Source organism: Borostomias antarcticus, assembly GCF_949987555.1.
Source record: "Borostomias antarcticus genome assembly, chromosome: 18".
NCBI classification, from domain to species: domain Eukaryota; kingdom Metazoa; phylum Chordata; class Actinopteri; order Stomiiformes; family Stomiidae; genus Borostomias; species Borostomias antarcticus.
In genome coordinates this window covers 13,907,628-13,927,821 of record NC_140251.1, presented here as the reverse complement: position 1 = coordinate 13,927,821, position 20,194 = coordinate 13,907,628, and the positions used below count along the sequence as shown (strand labels likewise).

At 47.0% G+C, this 20,194-nt stretch overlaps 2 protein-coding genes across 2 annotated transcripts; both read left to right on the top strand.

The window, feature by feature from the left end:
• The first annotated feature begins 89 nt into the window (after nucleotides 1-89).
• LOC311321126 (endoplasmin-like) lies at nucleotides 90-9,326 on the top strand. The gene is made up of 18 exons (XM_084453030.1): nucleotides 90-210; nucleotides 568-670; nucleotides 1,191-1,332; nucleotides 1,451-1,567; nucleotides 1,680-2,011; nucleotides 2,195-2,306; nucleotides 2,786-2,905; nucleotides 3,004-3,120; nucleotides 3,810-3,947; nucleotides 5,452-5,529; nucleotides 5,613-5,678; nucleotides 6,968-7,237; nucleotides 7,446-7,691; nucleotides 7,856-7,992; nucleotides 8,108-8,186; nucleotides 8,310-8,465; nucleotides 8,970-9,059; nucleotides 9,134-9,326. The coding sequence occupies exons 1-18, from the start codon at nucleotides 162-164 to the stop codon at nucleotides 9,155-9,157; spliced, it is 2,376 nt and encodes a 791-aa protein (XP_084309156.1). The 5' UTR covers nucleotides 90-161; the 3' UTR covers nucleotides 9,158-9,326.
• A 1,533-nt stretch (nucleotides 9,327-10,859) lies between these two features.
• On the top strand, nucleotides 10,860-18,634 carry LOC311320916 (cadherin-related family member 3-like; the record flags this gene model as incomplete). The annotated part of the gene is made up of 18 exons (XM_084452782.1): nucleotides 10,860-10,920; nucleotides 11,105-11,307; nucleotides 11,442-11,598; nucleotides 12,004-12,089; nucleotides 12,577-12,751; nucleotides 13,080-13,272; nucleotides 14,217-14,364; nucleotides 14,591-14,693; nucleotides 14,825-14,923; nucleotides 15,054-15,292; nucleotides 15,397-15,565; nucleotides 15,691-15,947; nucleotides 16,867-17,054; nucleotides 17,169-17,182; nucleotides 17,278-17,303; nucleotides 17,382-17,430; nucleotides 17,513-17,656; nucleotides 18,570-18,634. 18 exons carry the CDS (start codon nucleotides 10,860-10,862, stop codon nucleotides 18,632-18,634), a joined length of 2,376 nt encoding a protein of 791 aa, XP_084308908.1.
• Nucleotides 18,635-20,194: the final 1,560 nt, after the last annotated feature.

The following is a 20,194-nucleotide window of genomic DNA, read 5'->3' as shown; positions in this document are numbered from 1 at the left end:
TGATTGGTTGGTGTGTGTGCGTGGTGTGCGGTGATTGGTGGATTCGGGGAGGTGAATAAAGAGGGGTTTGGTTGAAGAGCAGAAGAGTCTGTCATTTCTCAGTGGTGTGTGTGTGCGCTTTTGTCCATAGGCAGCTAGCTTCATTCAACAATTTTCTCAAAATGAAACGGGTTTGGGTTTTAGGTCTTCTTTGTGCACTTTTGGCTTTCGGTGAGTAGCTAGCTAACCATTACCTGTGCTTGTGCAAGCTAGACATTTTGCATGGTATTCTAACTAGATCCGCTAGCCAGCATAGGCACTGCCATTCATGATGCTTGCTGTCAGGATAGCATACTTGTTAGCTGGCTAACGTTAGTTAACTATGCATAGCTAGATATCCAGGCTGGTGATTTGCGAGTCTTTGTGTTTCTGGAACTTTCCTTATCTTGCAACCTAGATATGCATAAGCCAGCTAACTAGCCATCTTTAAAAAGACCTAGTGTGATTGGCACTGAGCAGGAAATGTGTTTAGGGACCTACTTCAATCCATCTTTGGAGCAGCTACTAAAACTGGTTCTTTCTACCTAGGGTCTGTAAGAGCCGATGATGAAGTAGACATTGATGGGACTGTGGAAGAGGATGTGGGAAAGAGCAGGGAAGGCTCCAGGACAGACGACGAGGTTGTGCAGAGGTAGGTCAAGGCCTCAGTATTATTGAAGATTTCGACACCCTGCCATGTGACACATGCCATGTGACACATGGGCTATGTTTGCTTTGTGTATTTGATTTGTTGAGACCTGGACTGACTTTAATGTGCTGCAAAATTGTACAATGGCAATGACCTGGTACACCACAGGTTAACATGACCTCCCCCTGCCTAGTCCAGATGTTGGCTATGCTCTCTTACACTCTTACCGTAGGCCTACATAGATTTTTGACTCAGAACACCAAAACAACTTTGCTCTCTTGGCAGCCTTCTTTCCTTTTGTCTAGGCCTACACTCACTCGTATCAAGATGAGTAACTCAACATTGTGTTTAAGTTCAACATGTTTACCATTTGTATTGACTAGCCTACCTGGGAATTGAAAATAAGATTGAAGGTCACTGACTTCAGTGATCCTTTGACATAAGCAGCCCTTGTTAATGTGAATGTCCCTGATGTCCAGTACGTGTGTGCATGTGCGTGCACGTGCGTGTGTCGTGTCCATAGGGAGGAGGAGGCCATCCAGCTGGATGGGTTGAATGCGGCTCAAATCAAAGAGATCCGCGAGAAGTCTGAGAAGCACATGTTCCAGGCGGAGGTCAACCGCATGATGAAGCTCATCATCAACTCTCTCTACAAGAATAAGGAGGTGGGCGTGGACTAGGGAGTGTACTGTATTCAGGAAGTGAATCTATGGAAATGCAGCTCTGTCCGTGTTGATTACAGAGGATCTGTGATGCTGACCCATCTTCCTGGTTTTTTTCTAGATCTTCCTCAGGGAGCTGATCTCCAACGCTTCCGATGCCCTCGATAAGATCCGACTAATGTCTCTGACCAATGACGATGCGTTGGCCGCCAATGAGGAGCTGACCATCAAAATCAAGGTGCGTTCGTGTACAGAACGCCTTTCACATATGCCCCCAGTGCTGCTGTTCTATACCGGACATGGTTACGTAATGAGAGCATCTCTAAACCCCCTCATGTCCTTGTCCCCAGTCGGACAAAGAAAAGAACATGCTCCACATCACTGACACGGGCATTGGTATGACCAAGGAGGACCTGGTGAACAACCTGGGCACCATCGCCAAGTCTGGCACCAGCGAGTTCCTCAACAAGATGACGGAGATGCAGACAGAGGGCCAGTCCACCTCTGAGCTGATTGGCCAGTTTGGTGTGGGTTTCTACTCTTCCTTCCTGGTGGCTGACAAGGTCATCGTGGCGTCAAAGCACAACAACGGAACCCAGCACATTTGGGAGTCCGACTCCAATGAGTTCTCTGTGATTGAGGACCCCCGTGGGGACACACTGGGCAGGGGGACCACCATCACGTGAGTGGCTTCCTCTTTTGATCCTCCCTGGCTGTCAGAACGGAAATTATAGGATAATGATTTGCAATATAGAAAAGCAAACTGTTCTCCCCATTGTGAAATCCATGTCTATAGCCTAGTATTACGGTAATCATCTCTTGTGACGAAGAACCAGTTTTGGAATGGTTAAATTTGATCTTGCAGGTTGGTCATGAAAGAGGAGGCCACCGACTATCTTGAGCTGGAGAGCATCAAGAACCTTGTGAGGAAGTACTCTCAGTTCATCAACTTCCCCATCTATGTCTGGGCCAGTAAGGTGAGGACGGAGGACTGAGGACTTTAGACTGTTGACTTTTTGTTTGCGATGCTTAGAGATGTAACGGTATTAACATTTCACATTACGATTATAGTGGCCCAAATGATCACGGTTATCAGTATTATCACGGTACTGTTAAAATGTGCTGAAAATGTGCAAAAAACTACTGATACACACACTGAGATCATTTCATCAAGTTTTATATTGAAAACCACAAATAAAATCAGCAGCACTATGCACTTGTTGCTTGCAGAAACATAAAAATAATGCGTCTTGGAGACCGTTGCTAACTCTAGTTGATGCTGGACCATATTTATAGTGAGTTTTTCAAAGTGCGTTTTAATGATAATTTAGCTTAAAAAGTTAATTTAATTTTATCGCGATTTATCATTATACCGGTTATCGTTACATCCCTAGCGATGCTTCATTTCCAGCCTCGGGAGTTGATGTCGTTTCCATGTTTTTGTCTCCTGGTGCAGACTGAGACTGTGGAGGAGCCCATAGATGAGGCAGAGGAGGCAGAGGAGAAGGACGCCTCTGAGGACGAGGTGGAAGTGGAGGAGGAAGAGGAGGACAAGGACAAGCCTAAAACCAAGAAGGTGAAGAGACACTTTTATTTTTTATTTTTTTTATTTTTTTTATTTATTGTGAATATCTGTACTGTGTTTTTGAAGACTAACCCGTCAGTGGCTTCCAGGTTGAGAAGACCATTTGGGACTGGGAGCTGATGAACGACATCAAACCCATCTGGCAACGACCTGCCAAGGAAGTAGAGGAGGATGAATACAAGGCGTTCTACAAGACCTTCTCCAAGGTATGCCTGTGGATAAGGGTTGCCAATTTCAAGGAATTTCTTTCATGGATAACTGTTAACCTTAAGAATGTCCCACGCTGGACTGCACTTTGCTCGCTTCATTTTTGGGTCGTCTTCCGTTGTGTCGTTGAAATTTCCTGGGATCCCAATTAGCCTTCACTACATGGCGTGGCGTCCTCATGTGCAGTCAGACCCTAAATCATGATGACATTTCACGCAACTCCCATTGATAACGTTCGTTCAAAAAAAAAAAAAGTTCTGTTCTATTAACAAGCAATTAATCGAGTAACCAAATCTTACTCAAGTCAATTCTTATCAGCAATTCATTGATAGTCAATTAACTTAACATCCCTACTATGGATAATTTAATCTCTTAACATTCATGCCGGCCTCTATTTCATTCTAAGGACATGGACAATTTGTCTCTGCTGTATGGTCACTTCTGTTTGTCGTGTACTGTCACTTGTGTACCTGCACTGTTGCTGTCTGTCATGTATTATGCTTATATGTACTGTCTGTCATGTATTATGCTTATATGTACTGTGGTGTGTTTTTTTTTTTACTATGCCAGCCTCAATAATTGCCTCTTGGGGATAAAGTTGAATTGTAGCTCCTCAAATGTATTTTTGTTTTAAGCAAGCCAGACATCTTTCCAAACTGTTTTTTGACTGGAATCCCTCCCTAAACAGGACAGCGACGAGCCCCTCTCCCACATCCACTTCACGGCTGAGGGCGAGGTCACCTTCAAGTCCATCCTCTTCGTGCCCGCTGCTGCCCCCCGCGGCATGTTTGATGAGTACGGCACCAAAAAGAACGATTTCATCAAGGTAGCTTGCTCTCAAACAGAACTTGACTGAGTTACTGAATGCGTGCGGTGTCAATTTCTTGTCTTGTACATCTGGCTCTCTCTCACGTCTGGCTCTCTCTCACGTCTGTCTGGCTCTCTCTCGCGTCTGGCTCTCTCTCGCGTCTGGCTCTCTCTCTCACGTCTGGCTCTCTCTCACGTCTGGCTCTCTCTCTCACGTCTGGCTCTCTCTCTCACGTCTGGCTCTCTCTCACGTCTGGCTCTCTCTCTCACATCTGGCTCTCTCTCACGTCTGGCTCTCTCTCACGTCTGGCTCTCTCTCACGTCTGGCTCTCTCTCGCGTCTGGCTCTCTCTCGCGTCTGGCTCTCTCTCGCGTCTGTCTGGCTCTCTCTCTCGCGTCTGGCTCTCTCTCACGTCTGGCTCTCTCTCACGTCTGGCTCTCTCTCACGTCTGGCTGGCTCTCCCGTCTGTCTGGCTCTCTCTCCCGTCTGTCTGGCTCTCTCTCCCGTCTGGCTCTCTCACGTCTGGCTCTCTCTCCCGTCTGGCTCTCTCTCTCTCACATGTCTGTCTGGCTCTCTCTCGCGTCTGGCGCTCTCTCTCACGTCTGTCTGGCTCTCTCTCGCGTCTGGCGCTCTCTCTCACGTCTGGCTCTCTCTCACGTCTGGCTCTCTCTCACGTCTGGCTGGCTCTCTCTCTCTCACATGTCTGTCTGGCGCTCTCTCTCGCGTCTGTCTGGCTCTCTCTCACGTCTGTCTGGCTCTCTCTCTCACGTCTGGCTGGCTCTCTCTCTCACGTCTGGCTGGCTCTCTCTCTCACGTCTGGCTCTCTCTCTCTCACGTCTGTCTGGCTCTCTCACGTCTGTCTGGCTCTCTCTCACGTCTGTCTCTCTCTCACGTCTGGCTCTCTCTCTCACGTCTGTCTGGCTCTCTCTCTCACGTCTGGCTCTCTCTCTCACGTCTGGCTCTCTCTCTCACGTCTGTCTGGCTCTCTCTCACGTCTGGCTCTCTCTCATGTCTGGCTCTCTCTCTCACGTCTGGCTCTCTCTCTCACGTCTGTCTGGCTCTCTCTCACGTCTGTCTGGCTCTCTCTCACGTCTGGCTCTCTCTCTCACGTCTGTCTGGCTCTCTCTCACGTCTGTCTGGCTCTCTCTCACGTCTGTCTGGCTCTCTCTCACGTCTGTCTCTCTCTCACGTCTGGCTCTCTCTCTCACGTCTGTCTGGCTCTCTCTCTCACGTCTGGCTCTCTCTCTCACGTCTGGCTCTCTCTCTCACGTCTGTCTGGCTCTCTCTCTCATGTCTGGCTCTCTCTCATGTCTGGCTCTCTCTCACGTCTGTCTGGCTCTCTCTCACGTCTGTCTGGCTCTCTCTCTCACGTCTGTCTGGCTCTCTCTCTCACGTCTGTCTGGCTCTCTCTCTCACGTCTGGCGCTCTCTCATGTCTGGCTCTCTCTCATGTCTGGCTCTCTCTCATGTCTGGCTCTCATGTCTGGCTCTCTCTCATGTCTGGCTCTCTAATTTCCCCTCTAGCTGTTCGTCAGGAGGGTGTTCATCACAGATGACTTCAACGACATGATGCCCAAATACCTGAACTTTGTCAGGGGAGTGGTGAGTGACACTACTATATGCACAAGTCATCTTGGAATGGGCAGAGATGTCGTATGCTGAGCCTAATGGTCATGTTTGTGCAGGTCGATTCTGATGACCTGCCCCTGAATGTGTCCAGGGAGACCCTGCAGCAGCACAAACTGCTCAAGGTAAGGAGCCTCACTCTGAACCCAATCCAACACTACTGAAGTCTTAGACCTGGTCCAGGCCGGTACTGAAGTCTTAGACCTGGTCCAGGGGCCTCATTTATCATTGTGGATACACCCTTTTTCATTTACACTTGATTTTTGTACTTGCTTTTCTCCGCAAATATTGTGATGTATCATGACAAAACTTGATGGGAAATATTGTGAGATATATACACAATATTTCCCATTGAGTTTTGGCATGATAAATCACATTATTTGCAGAGAAAAGCAAGTACAAAAATCAAGTGTAAATGAAAAAGGGTGTATCCGCAATGATAAATGAGGCCCCAGGGCGGTACTATTTGGGGCTGTATCCCTGGTATACCGCCCTGCCAGGAATGAGTGTGGATGTTACATTACTCTGGTTCCACAAGCAACTCACTAGGTTGTATTTATATTATTAGCATTTTTGCACTTGTATTGTATTTTATAGTATAATTGCTCAAAGCACTTTAAGCTGATGCCTGTCTCCACTTGGACTCCTTGTACATCAGGGACAGCGATGGAAATAAGTCCTAGACTTTTTGCTTTTATCCCCGACAATGCAGACATACTGTGTTTTTATATATACTGATTGGAATTGCTTTTGTCAAATAAATCAAATCCAAATCAAACCATTGACTTTTGTCACATCACATGATCAGGGTCACAGAGCCAGGCTAGTGGTTATTGGTGCATATGTGACGTTTAAGTGTGCAAAAGTGCTTTTTATATAAACGGGTGGGGGGCTGCAAATGAAGCCCCCACTGAGAAAAGGCTTTCATGGTTGGAATATGGGAGTGCGGACAGTAACCCAAGTCAGTGGTGCAATGAATGGTTCTGGCTGGGCGCTATACTGGGGTATATCAGCGAATGGTATACCGGCCCAGACCAGGTCTATAGTGAGGTCTCTGCATTGCAAGACTCATCTCAACTCTCCCTTACTTCAGGTTAGGGTTGCAAATTTCAAGGAATTTCATTAATCGATAACTGTTAACAAACGATAGTCGATTAATTGATATAAAGTCCTGCACTGGACTGCGCTTTGCTCGCTTCATTTTTGTGTCTTCCGCTGTGTCGTTGAAGTTTCCCGGCATTCCAGACCTTAAATCATGATTACATTTCACGCAACTCCCGTTGATAACGTTCGTTCCCCCCACAAAAGTTCAGTTCCATTAACAAGCAATTAATCAAGTAACCAAATCTTACTCGAGTAAATTCTTATTGGCAACTAATCGATAGTCGATTAACTGTTAACATCCCTACTTCAGGTCATCCGCAAGAAGCTGGTGCGGAAGACCCTGGACATGATCAAGAAGATTGCAGAGGAGCAGTACAACGAGAAGTTCTGGAAGGAGTTCGGCACCAACATCAAGCTGGGGGTGATCGAGGACCACTCCAACAGAACCCGCCTGGCCAAGCTGCTGCGCTTCCAGACCTCCAACAGTGAGACGGTGCTGGCCAGCCTGGAGCAGTACGTGGAGCGCATGAAGGAGAAGCAGGACAAGATCTACTTCATGGCCGGAACCAGCAGGAAGGAGGTGGGTCTGGACCACTGTGTGGACTGCACTCACACTTTCATGATTAAGCCTTAGCCTCTGCTTTCTTTTTGTTGTGTTGCCGTGTATCAACTTGCAGTGAAAGGGTGTCGGAGCTGGGGGCTTTTTTGCGTTCAGGGAGAACTCTTGGTCCTTGCTTTAGCTTTATACGTAGTCTGTAATTGAAGACTATTGTGTCCCTCCACCCTAGGCGGAGTCTTCTCCGTTCGTGGAGCGCCTGCTGAAGAAGGGCTACGAGGTGATCTACCTGACGGAGCCTGTGGATGAGTACTGTATCCAGGCCTTGCCTGAGTTTGATGGCAAGCGCTTCCAGAACGTGGCCAAGGAGGGCATCAAGTTCGACGAGACCGACAAGGCCAAGGAGAAGAGGGAGGCCCTGGAGAAGGAGTACGAACCCCTCACCACCTGGATGAAGGAGAAGGCCCTGAAAGACCAGGTTGGATGCCAAACCAGTCATACGGGGGGGGGATGTACCTGAATGTACCTGAATGAACCAGTCCAGTATGAACATCGGAGCTTCGACGAAAGACTGGTGTCTTAAGAGGGTTGGATGGCAAGTCTGTCTGGTTAAATTTTGCTAACATGGTTTGATCTCTGTAGATCGAGAAGGCTATTCTCTCCCAGAGGCTGACCAATTCGCCCTGCGCCCTGGTGGCCAGCCAGTACGGCTGGTCAGGAAACATGGAGAGGATCATGAAGGCCCAGGCTTACCAGACAGGAAAAGATATCTCCACAAAGTGAGTGAGTCATTTTTTTGCACACAAAAAAAAAACATCCTCTGTGTCGTTGACACTCTTGTTTACGGTATCTTCCGTCGTTCATAATCTAGGAGTTGTGTGCTCTCATTTCCAGTTATTACGCAAGCCAGAAGAAAACACTAGAAATCAACCCGAAGCACCCTCTCATCAAACAAATGCTGAAGCGAATTACTGTAAGTAATCACTAAATGATCCGGTGAAATGATGCTTCTCATTTGAACCTCAGTATATTTCCTTTGAGGGGGAGCTGGACTGAGCGAGTGCTTGAATGGGTCGCGGTGCTGTTCTTCCTGTAGGATGATGCCGAGGACCAGAGGGCCTCTGACCTGGCCGTGGTGCTGTTTGAGACGGCCACCCTGCGCTCGGGCTACCAGCTGGCCGACACCAAGGCCTACGGAGAGAGGATAGAGCGCATGCTCAGGCTCAGCATGAACATCGACCTCGAAGAACAGGCAAGAAACGGAAGAAAATACCACACATCACCATTGTGCAGAAATTACCATTTTATTTGTATACTTGTTTGACACTTGTGTTTTAAGGGGTAGTGTGCATTTAGCCCTATTTGTGGTCTGTCTTACCATGACCCTGAAACATGGAGACCATCATTTCACTGATCATTCTAGTATTGAGCTAGCTGCGGTTTTTATGCAGGCTCTCACTGGGCTACAATACTGAGACTGGTAGGATTGCTTCCTGTCTCAGAAAATCACTTTATCATAGTTTTTCCAGTGCATTTATATAATACCCATTGACTTCCATTGTAGCCCAGTGAGAGTCTGCATTAAAACTGCAGCTACCTGTAGCTCAATACTGGAACGATCAGTGAAATGATGGTCTCTGTTTTAGGTTCATGGTAGACAGACCACAAATGGGGCTAAATGTTCAAAATAGCACTCTACCCCTTTAAATGCGGAGGGGAGGTGTTTTGCTCATCTGTGGGGCCATGTTTACTGCAGGTGGAGGAGGAGCCAGAGGAGGAGCCTGATGTGGTCGCTGAGGATGAAGAGGCAGAGGAGGAGGTACTGGATGAGGAAGAGGAAGAAACGGTGAGTGTTCAGGATTTTCAGGATATGTGACTTTTTGCAGTCGTCTTAGTAACACTACTTTTTTCGTCTTTCAGACAACAGACAAGGACGAGTTGTGAGGCACTTAATGGGTGGGCTGTGAGGCACTTAATGGGTGGGCTGTAGTGGACCTTTCCCTGGGAGCCGGGCCACAGCCAGCCGAGACCACCACGGCTAGATGCTGTTCTGGGGAGGAGGGGTCACTGGGTTGGGGTTTTTTAAGGCTTGTTGTTTTGTTTTTGTTTGTTTTTTTACATTCCTTTATGATTGTAAATTTGTTAATATTTAACTGACTCGTCTTTGGAAAGATGTGATCCTGTCGCTTGATCCAATAAATGTTTCCTGGAAAAGGGTTATGCTTGTGTTGTTTCTACATGGTTCTACACAAAACAGTTCATGCTTCTGCCACTAGAGGTCAGAAGAACCTGTTCCATTGACTACTTGTTGCAAACAGGATTCCACATGAAATATCATAGCTGCTGTGCTGCACTGGGTTGGGGTTAGGGTTAGGGTTGGGGCCGGGCCTTTTGAGGAGGAGGGAAGAGAGAAATGACACGAGGATCTCTGCCCAAACCCTAATAATTAAAGCTTCTTAAATTAAAAATGTATTTAAAATCATGTCAGAAATTCAAACGGTACAATGCCTGCGTATGAATTTGTGTTTCACCCGGGGCTTGAACTCTATAGACAGAGGGAAGGTCATGTTCTTGTTGAGCCAACTGAGAAGTTGGCAGTTTGGTCTTCGCTTGATCTAATAAAACTTCCTGTCAAATTAAATTTGAGAAACTTCTGAAATGTCACTACATCTACCATGTCATGAAAATGGTCTTTTTTAAATAACATTGGATATTTATTGAGTAATTGCAGTAGCTACATACGGTACTGTTTACAGTAATTTAATAAAAAAATGTAGATGCACTGTGAGCTCAGTTTTTGATATTTTCAAAAGATGTGGGAGGAGAAGGGACTGGTTTTACAGTTTGAGAAAGTGATGGACCTGCCAGCTCAAAGCATCACTTGGGCCTATGTACGGCTGATTTATGATGTTTTTTTTTTTTTTCATTTTAAAGTTTAAGTTTGAGACGGTTGCTGTAGCGCCACCATCAGGATTATTGGCCCACAATGCCAGTTGAGGACCTTTGGTATAGGACTGGACCGTTATGCAGTTTGGTGATTTTTCCTGCATGGGAAGTCACACTTCCTAGGAGGAAGATTGGGAAATACAGGAGGGAGCGTCGGCTGAAGCAGCCCGGCCTCTAGTGAGAGCTTTACTTTGCCTTTTTTCTAACACATTTTTGATATGATTGGACGAGATGTAATACAATACCACATAATGAAATATGACTAATGTACACACCCCCATTTGATCTTGCTCAGATAGGCATGCATAGACCTCGGTCAGTCTGTCCCTGGCCCTGTGATAAGCACACACCAGGCAGGAAACAACCTGCTCTAACTGGTGGTGTGACTAAAATACCCGAGCTGATAGAACGACCATAAAGCATGGTATCTACCAACAGAAGCGTTAGCAACACAGCTGGGCAGCCTCCCAGACGATGAGCTTGGGTAGTCATGTCACAGAATACCTGTCGTGTATTTCCAGTTTGTGCACTCACGGCAGGTGTACTGTACAGAGCTGAACGCTGAACGAGTGGTTCGCAATGGTGTTCATGATATGAATAGTCTGCTTGACAAGAGAATACGTACCAACCTAATCCTCTTTGTTCCTTGAGGAACATAAGACTGGACTACCTGCTTCTATCTGCTCTCTTGGACAAGATAATGGACAGCAAGAATTTCAAATTGCTTCTAAGCCTGACCGTGTGCTCATGGCTGATGCAAGGTAAGATGTCCAGACGTCTGTGTCACAAATGTCTCATCCAAAGATCTGTTCTCTACCATGTTCGCAGTGTTTGTCTGTATTCTCTTCCTCTTCCTGTAATATATCTATCTTTCTCCTGCTGCTAAGTGAATGTATTCATGATGGCTTGTTCAGCAGATGTATTCATTTGACGTCCTGGTTCCAGGCTCAGCTCCAGAGGTGTCGTTCATTGGCCTGCCAGGCGTGGCGAACCTGGCAGAGAACAGCCCGTCAGGTACCTCGGCCTACAGCTTCCAGGTGGTCCTCTCCTCAGGGGCTTCCATGGCCCCAGGATTCCCCAGGATACTGAACTCTGACCCCCTCACCAATGCCTTCAAGGTGTCCATGGTTAACAGCACCCAAGCACAGGTGAGCTGTTAGATCCCTCCCTGAACATTTTACAGTGTACATTCGTACGTCATTACATTGTGATTTAATAAGAACACAGCATTTGCTCTGTTGATATATTTCTACAAGGTAGTTTTAACTCATTCTGAATGTAGGTGTCGGTAACTGAGACTGCCCGCCTGGATTTTGAGGCATCACCAAACAGATTTGTGTTCCAAGTCCTTGCTGTGGACAGCGATGAGGACAGTGACCTGCAGACACTCACTGTGTTCCTAACCGATGTGGATGAGCCCCCTGTGTTCCGAGACCAAGGTATTGTTGAACCTATTGATCAGTGTGTATACTGTATGTGTTTGTGTGTGTGTGTGTGTGTGTGTATCTGTGTGTGTCCGTGAGTAGGTGTGTGTGTGTTTGTGTGTGTTTTGTGTATGTGTGTGTGTGTGTACGTGAGTAGGTGTGTGTGTGTGTGTGTGTGTGTGTGTGTGTGCGTGAGTAGGTGTGTGTGCGTGAGTAGGTGTGTGTGCGTGTGTGTGTGTGTGTCTGCGTGAGTAGGTGTGTGTGCGTGAGTAGGTGTGTGTGTGTGTGTGTGTGTGTGTGTGTGTGTGTGTGCGTGAGTAGGTGTGTGTTCGTGTGTGTGTGTTTTGTGTGTCACATGCAGTCTGTAAGCTTTTGAAATTATATGGTTTGCTCATGCCAATATGCATTTCTCTCCAATAGAGTCACTCCTGTACGTTGTGGAGAAATCCCCACTAGCAGAGATTTACACGCCTACTGTGACCGACCCTGAGAACAAGCCTCTGACTGTATGACTTACACAACCTCCCCGTCTGCTCTCACATGCTCACATAGCCTGTCATGCTCACATAGCCTGTCATGCTCACATTGTAAATGTGCGGCTCACACACTCTCTTTTGTTTTTGTGTAGTTTACACTGAACCCTCCAGTGGCAGGATTTGATATTGATGTTGCATCAGGCAGCCTTTTCACAACAAAGCTGTTTGATTACCAAACGGACCCCAGGAGGTAAACCAGAACGTGCACATCATTACAGTAAAAATGACGTGTGATGGAAACAGCAGCCTAATACCACACACCCTTCACTCTCTCTGCTGCAGCTATGCTTTCAACCTCACAGTGAGTGATGGCAGCAATGCCGTGTCCAGAACGCTGCTCGTCAACATTGTCAACATCAATGATGACACGCCTCGGTTTCTAAAGTGAGTATTCTTCCCCGTTGCATCAGTTTTTCTATCCCTCTCATTCTCAAACGTGATCTGTACCATCCAACAGCTGAAATGCGTTCTTGTCATCCCGATCAGTACCGTCACCTCGTTCGTTGTTCCCGAGGAGCTGAGTCCTGGGTTTATCGTCTCTAACATCACAGCCGTCCTCCCAGACCACTCGCTCGATGTCGGTTTCATCTTCTACACCATCAGCGGCAACGACTACCTCGTCATCCACCGCTGTGAGCTCTAAAACGCACAAACACACATACACCAAGTCTACACTATGTCAAGGTCAAGGTCAACTTCATTTATATAGCACATTTAAAATCAACCGAAGTTGCACCAAAGTGCTTTACGGTATATAAAAATAAAATAAAAACAGACAATACATACAAACAATACTGAATATAAAAATGCACCGTTTAAAACTACACAATCATACCAGGGCCAGGGATGTATGGCTTAACTAGCCTCAGAAAGCCAGTGAAAACAGGCGAGTCTTCAGCTGTGATTGAAGTTGATTTATGTGTATGTAGTATGAGTGTGAATGCTGCCTTGCTCTTTCAGATACGGGCCTGGTGACCATCGCCAGCAGAATGGACAGAGACGTCGCCCCTTTGAGAGACAACCCCGCCCTAACGGTCACAGTGACCGCCACCTACAGCCCCTCACTGCCCCCACTCTCCAACTCCATCACTCTGACCTTCACTGTCATGGACATCAATGACAACCCACCCATCTGCTCCCCAGGCGCCCACAGGTCAGTCTGAGAGTCCGGGTGCCGAGCCCCCAAACCGGGTGCAACGTCGTGTCCTCTTGCTGCTCTGCCTCACGTGCCTGTGGGGGCTTAAAGGACAATGCTCGTTTTTGACAACCTGGACCTTATTTACGACATATTATAAGACGTTTGACTCACCGAGATAACTTTGGTGTAGTTCGGAGGCATGTAGAAGAAATGTAAAATCCAGTGCGAGCCAGTATATCCATGTAATGGCGGTGATCGGGACAACGAGAATGCAGCTTCTAAAAATCTATTTTCTGCCGCGAAACGGTTGTTTTCATCAATCTGTCTTGATGAATCGCTAGTTGTGCTCACATAGAGCATAACTGTTGTGGTTTTCACATGCCATGATCTTTAGAAATGTCTTTCGAAACGAAATAGCTTCCTCACTTTCTCCAGCACTAATGCACACAGCGCGCAATCGTTGCTCCAGCACGCTGTGCGCATGCGTGCTGGAGCAAGTGAGGAAGCTATTTCGTGTCTAACGACGTTTCTAAAGATCATATTACAGAGGCATGGGAAATACCACAACAGGCCTATGCTCTCTATGTAAGCACAACTAGCGATTCATGAAGACAGATTGATGAAAACAACCGTTTCGCGGCAGAAAATAGATTTTTAGAAGCTGCATTCTTGTTGCCCCGATCACCGCCATTACATGGATATACTGGCTCGCGCTGGATTTTACATTTCTTCTACAGGCCTCCGAACTACAACAAAGTGATCTTGGTGAGTCAAACGTCTTATAATATGTCGTAAATAAGGTCCAGGTTGTCAAAAACGAGCATTGTCCTTTAAGTCCTGGTGTGAAATCACCAACCTGTGGAGCTTCATGACAACGTGGACCTATTCGTCGGGACATTGTAATCTGACGTGTTTGCTATGATGATGTCATTGTTCTCCTTTCACACGGGTGTGTCCAGGGTGGAGGTACCGGAGACGGAGGTGGTGGGGGCCCTGGTCACCACGGTGACGTGCACAGATAACGACGTGGAGTCCGCCTTCACACAGTTCCTGTTGTCCTGCCTGGGCTGCGACCTACGCTTTCATCTGGACTCTAACCGTATCCTGGTAAGATACTCACATGGGCCGGGTTTCCCCAAACCTTCTTAGCGCTAAGAAGCTCTTTGAGTCTTCTTAAGGCTCCCAAAACAAGCAAACGGGAGCCTTAAGAAGACTCAAAGAGCTTCTTAGCGCTAAGAAGGTTTCGGGAAACCCGGCCATTGACGTTGTTTATGTTGACATGCTCCTTCACTCTCATATTGTTCCATTTATACAAACTTCACTCCACCCACAGCTCAATGGAAACCTAGACTTTGAGCATCCCAGCAACCTGTCTGTTGATAATGAATACAGCCTCCTGGTTGAGGCTGTTGATAAGAATGACACCACCCTGAAAGGTAGGCCTGCCGCTGCCCATACTTCTATTAATACATCCATGCCCATACTACACACATGGACATCACACCAGGACGTGGGCAGTAGTTTGACCTTGATCCAGCTGGTTTTTGACTCCCATGAGCCTTTGCAGGTCACACGTATGTCTATGTGACAGTGACCCCTGTCAACGAGTTCGCTCCTGTGTTCAGTCCTACATCCTATTTCTACAGCGTCTCTGAGCTTCTTGGTCGTAAGTAACGCAACAACAACAAAACCAACAACAGCAACAGCAACTGAGAGAGACGACAAATTATAATTGCTACATTTGCCAAAGCTGTTAACTCAAGTAACAGTTGATTTAATGGTGGTTGTGCCTCCAGGTGGTTCAGTGATCGGAGTGGTCAGTGCCTCAGACAGAGACCTCCCAGCCACGGCCATCCGATACTCCATCACCTCTGGAGGAGGCACCAGTGGTCTGTCCAGCATCTTCTACCTGGACCCCGAGCTGGGGAGCATTGCACTGTTGACCCGGCCAGACTATGAGACCACCCAGAACTACAGGCTGGTCATCAGAGCTGTGGATGGAGATCCCATCAGGCCACTCTCAGCCTCCGCCACAGTATGCTGGTGATCTGTAGAAGCAGTTCATTGACTTTATTTAAAGAATACAAAAAATATATATATAGACCTGTTACTGTGTGCGTTTGTTGTTCTCTTTGTTAGGTCGTCATCAACATCACAGAGGCCAATGACGAGCCTCCATTGTGTGGTCCTAATAAGACCAACCTCGTCGTCCCCAAAGACCTCCGGGTCGGCTCCAATGTCCAGGGCTTCATCCTGTCCTGCACGGACAAGGATTCCCCTCCTGCCTCCTTCATTTACTCCATCTTAGGTACTGTTACTGTACTAGGGCCCGTACAGTATCACCTGAGATACAGCAGCAGATACGGCCATTGGGTCCTGGGTTGCTTCACTGAGATACTTTTTCATTCTTGTGTGTTCAACAATGTTTTCTAGGGGCCAGCAACCTGAACAACCACTTTGTGTTGTCGCCCTCATCTGGCACCAACGTCACCAGGCTTCTCCTGGGGGAGCCCTTCGACTTCGAGAGCGGACTGGACCGGGCGTGGCGGTACAGCCTGACCGTGCTGGTCTCTGACGGGAACCTGAGGGCCGGAGGGCCAGAGCCCAGGGCTCCCGCCCAGACCGGCACCGTCATCATCAACATCCTGGTGGTGGACCCCTACCTCACCACCGTTACCACTACAACCACTGTGAGTAATGGTGCGTTCGTTTGTGGTCGGAGGTGGCAAGTCGCAAGTGGCAAAATACCTACCTCCGACCTGTGTGCATTTCAGCTATATACCATTATATCACAGTTACCTAGTTATATCTATATACCATTATATCACAGTTACCTAGTTATATCTAGTGCATTCGAGCAACTGGGGGCTGAGAAACATATCCGAATTTGCGACGAGGAAGTGCGAGTTCATGCGGTGTTTTATTTAATCATTCCTTGTCGCAAGTCGCAATTTGCCACCTCCCAGTTATAAACGAACACACCATAAGACACTGGGCAGGATCTACCTTTTTAGATCGGCAATTAGGCACCATAACAAATTACTTGACTGTTCTCAGATTATCCTAATGAATTTACCTGTTGTGGTTTTCACATGCCATGATCTTTAGAAACGTCTTTCGAAACGAAATAGCTTCCTCACTTGCTCCAGCACTAATGCGCACAGCGCGCAATCGTTGCTCCAGCACGCTGTGCTCATGCGTGCTGGAGCAAGTGAGGAAGCTATTTCGTGTCTAAAGACGTTTCTAAAGATCATATTACAGAGGCATGTGAAATACCACAACAGGCCTACGCTGTATGTAAGCACAACTAGCGATTCATCAAGACAGATTGATGAAAACAACCGTTTCGTGGCAGAAAATAGATTTTTAGAAACTGCATTCCTGGTGCCCCGTCCGCCGCCATTACATGGATATACTGGCTCGCGCTGGATTTTAAATTTCTTCTACATGCCTCCGAACTACACCAAAGTGATCTCGGTGAGTCAAACGTCTTATAATATGTCGTAAATAAGGTCCAGGTTGTCAAAAACGAGCATTGTCCTTTAAGGTGATAGACGAGCATGATGCAGACAGAGCAGCATCCACAGCTAACTCTGGTCTTCTGGTCAGCCTCGGGTCACATACATCGCCATTGCCCAGAACACGTTCAACGTTGACGAGTGGTACGTGTGGTTTTTCATCGTCCTGGGCGCCATGCTCCTGCTGGGCCTCCTTGGCTATGTGCTGTACCACCTCTGTGTGTGGCTCTCCACCAAGGACTGCACCTGCTGCCAACCCAGCCCCGTGCAGGACAAGGAGTGAGTGCGTTTGCCTGTACACACCACACAGCATTAGGGGACTCCTTCAAGATTAGAAGTGGTTGTCTTTTTACGGAATAGTTATTGGTTTTCTTTTGTTTCTCTGGTATACAGAACTCCATATCCGGGTAAGAATGCATTCCTCCATGTCTGCGAGCTACTAGTTATGAAATGACTCTCACCTGCCAATGAGCCATCTAATGCATGGTTTCAAACTTCACAGCACCTCCCAAGAAAGAAATCTTCGTGGTGAGTCTTTTACAGTATAGATTAGTATAGTATCACTGTTACTTTGTTGCTCCTCCTTGAATACTTTTTTTCCCCTAGGAGGTGACCAAGATCAACACTGTGTTCGATGGAGAGGAAGTTGACCCTGGTAAAACACTCTCATTCTCTTTTATCTGCTCTGTTGGGAACATTTGACAGTGATCTGTGTTCATGTGTGCTTATTCTTGCAGTTACAAAGAGGGTCTACGAGTACAACAGCAAGTCTGGGGCCAGGCGCTGGAAGGACACTAGCATCGCGTCAGAGTCTCTTCCACGGCCAGAGAACAGCAACTTGGTCGTACCGGAGACGTCCGCCAGCCACCAGCATCGCTCAGGCTCCAGCCAATCCCCTGCTAGGACTGGGAGAGGGAGGGCTAGCACTGGCCTATCACAGACCAGGAGTGAGGGAGAGGGAAGAGCCTCAGAGGACCAGGGACAACCCACCAGAGGGTGTCCTCTGCACACCGTGGGCAGAGAACCATCTAGACAGTCTGCTGCATCATCTGCGCGCTCAGCTAGAGGCGTGGCCCTGGCCGTCCCCAATACTAGGCTGGAAGTGACCAATACATCTGACGTCTAACTGAGACTGACCTTCCATCGGTATTGATCATGAAATGAACAATGATTCATTGTGTGATCACCAGGGATGCTACTTACAACCATTCAAAACAATCATCTTCAATCAATGAACATAATCAAATGTACGGCCAGGCATTAGAGGATGGTACAGGAACATTTTGTGCTCATATTGTCTCTGTAATGTTCATAAGAGTCTTTGACATTATTACCAGCTGGGACTTAATTTCTACTATACAAACAAATAGAATACTGACATGTAAATAGGACTGCATGAGAACAGTTCTAAAGGATATTATCAGCTACTGTACCATACATCTATGTATGCGTTTCTTAGTAACAGAGGCTTATCTACCTGTATCTTAACAGGCTTATCTAGATCCCATGAAACTAATGTTGAGTGTTGCTGGGAGTTACACAAACACTGCTCTCAGGGGTTAAGTGAGACGTTTACATCTGTCAACTATAAATTCTTATATCTGCCAAACTATTGCTGATTGTTACTCGACTACTTTGAAATACAGGTCTTCCCAGGGTCATGCCCCTACATCACAGATATTCTCAGTACTTATAAAAGGAGGCATTTGTTCCTCAGGTACCTCTGGGAAGCAATGTGGTTATCCGTGAAGTCACACGATAGTGGTAAACACAAACAAACACGTCTGTGTACAGAGGAGGAGGCAGCTTTACAGCCCTGTGACCGATCTGACTTCACATGCATGCTGGAGAGTCCCTGAGAGAATCTTCTGTGACTGGATTTATGAAGAGATTTATTTATTCACTGAAAGTATTCCATCCTTTGACAGCAGTGGTTTAAAACAGTCTGGGAAACATTCTCTGTACCTGTAGATGAGTCTAATAAGGAATTGAATGTATACCGTGTAATCAAATAAATTAAAAAAACGAGTGTGTCAGTGATACGCGGCTTCGTTTTGAATCAGAACTAGGGTACTGAAACGGGATGACAATAACAGGCATGTTAAGAGTTTGGGTCAAAGGTTAGTGCTTGAAAGGGCATTGTGTGCCTCTGTGAGCAATGCAGGAGATTTAGATGAGGGTTCATATAAGAGCGGGCATCTGTCTGTGCTCCAAGTCCTGCTGGCCACAGAATATCCCATCATGCCACGGTGTTTCTTTGTAGGTGAACCGAGTGTTGCTCATCCACAGGATGATGTTCAGGAAGCCAAAGATCTGTGGCACAGACATGACAGTATTATTTTTGTAAGAGGTAATCAAACTTCTTCATCAAACATACTGTATTGCATTTGCCGTCTACTGAACAAGATGTTGATGATGCAAATTCTGGGGAATATCCACATAACAGCAGGGAGAATGACTCACCACAGAGACATTGAGTACGCGAATACTGGCGTAACTGTCACAGAGAACCCCTTCCTGCTGGCACAGTGCCAGAGTGGCAGCGATGCCAGATGTGCTTGTGGCATCCCTCACATTCTGGAGACCCTTGGTCCAGGCCGCTGAGCTCACCAGCCACAGGACGGCAAAGACCACCGTCACAAAAAAGTCCTGCAGGTGGCAACATATGACATTGGTGGAAAAGTATCTGTTGTCTATCCAAAGGGACTCGTAGCAGACAATATTGTAGCACCATGTCCATGCACTCAGATATCATCACTATTGCAATAATGGTAAATATGTTACTCACAATTTTGGGCCAGAGTCTTGAGTTCATGTAGATGTTCATGAACACCAGATAGGCAAGCAGCATAATCATGCAGTACAGGAAGGCCAAGATGGCGACAGCAACAAAGAACTCGGACACAGAATAGTTCCCCACCAAGTGTGTCTCTGGCACAGTGTGGTTACACAGGATGGTATTGGCCTCAACAAGTGGCTCCTGGTTTAAACTGTGGGCCACAGGTATTCCAGTTACCAAAGGTCAATGAACGCTTGTGATAAAATCATCAGATCGATTTGCCAAATCATCTGCAACATCATCTGAAACATCACATGTACATAAGTATTCACACCCTTCGCTCAGTACTTTGAGGCACCTTTGGCAGCGTTTACAGCCTCAAGTCTTCTTGGGTATGATGCTACAAGCTTGGCACACCTGTATCTGGGGTATTTCTCCCATTCTTCTCTGCAGATCTTCTCAAGCTCTGTCAGGTTAGATGGGAAGCGTCGCTGCTCAGCCATTTTCAGGTCTTTCCAGAGATGTTCAATCGGGTTCAAGTCTGGGCTCTGGCTGGGCCACTCAAGGACATTCACAGACTTGTCCCGAAGCCACTCCTTGGTTACCTTGGCTGTATGCTTCGGGTTGTTGTTCTGTTGGA

Excerpts from the sequence above, each read along its gene's own strand:
- LOC311321126 (XM_084453030.1), top strand. The coding sequence starts at position 162 with ATGAAACGGGTTTGGGTTTTAGGTCTTCTTTGTGCACTTTTGGCTTTC. Across the intron at positions 1,568-1,679 it reads AGCTGACCATCAAAATCAAG|TCGGACAAAGAAAAGAACAT; the intron begins GTGCGTTCGTGT and ends CCTTGTCCCCAG. Across the intron at positions 3,948-5,451 it reads AAAAGAACGATTTCATCAAG|CTGTTCGTCAGGAGGGTGTT; the intron begins GTAGCTTGCTCT and ends TTTCCCCTCTAG.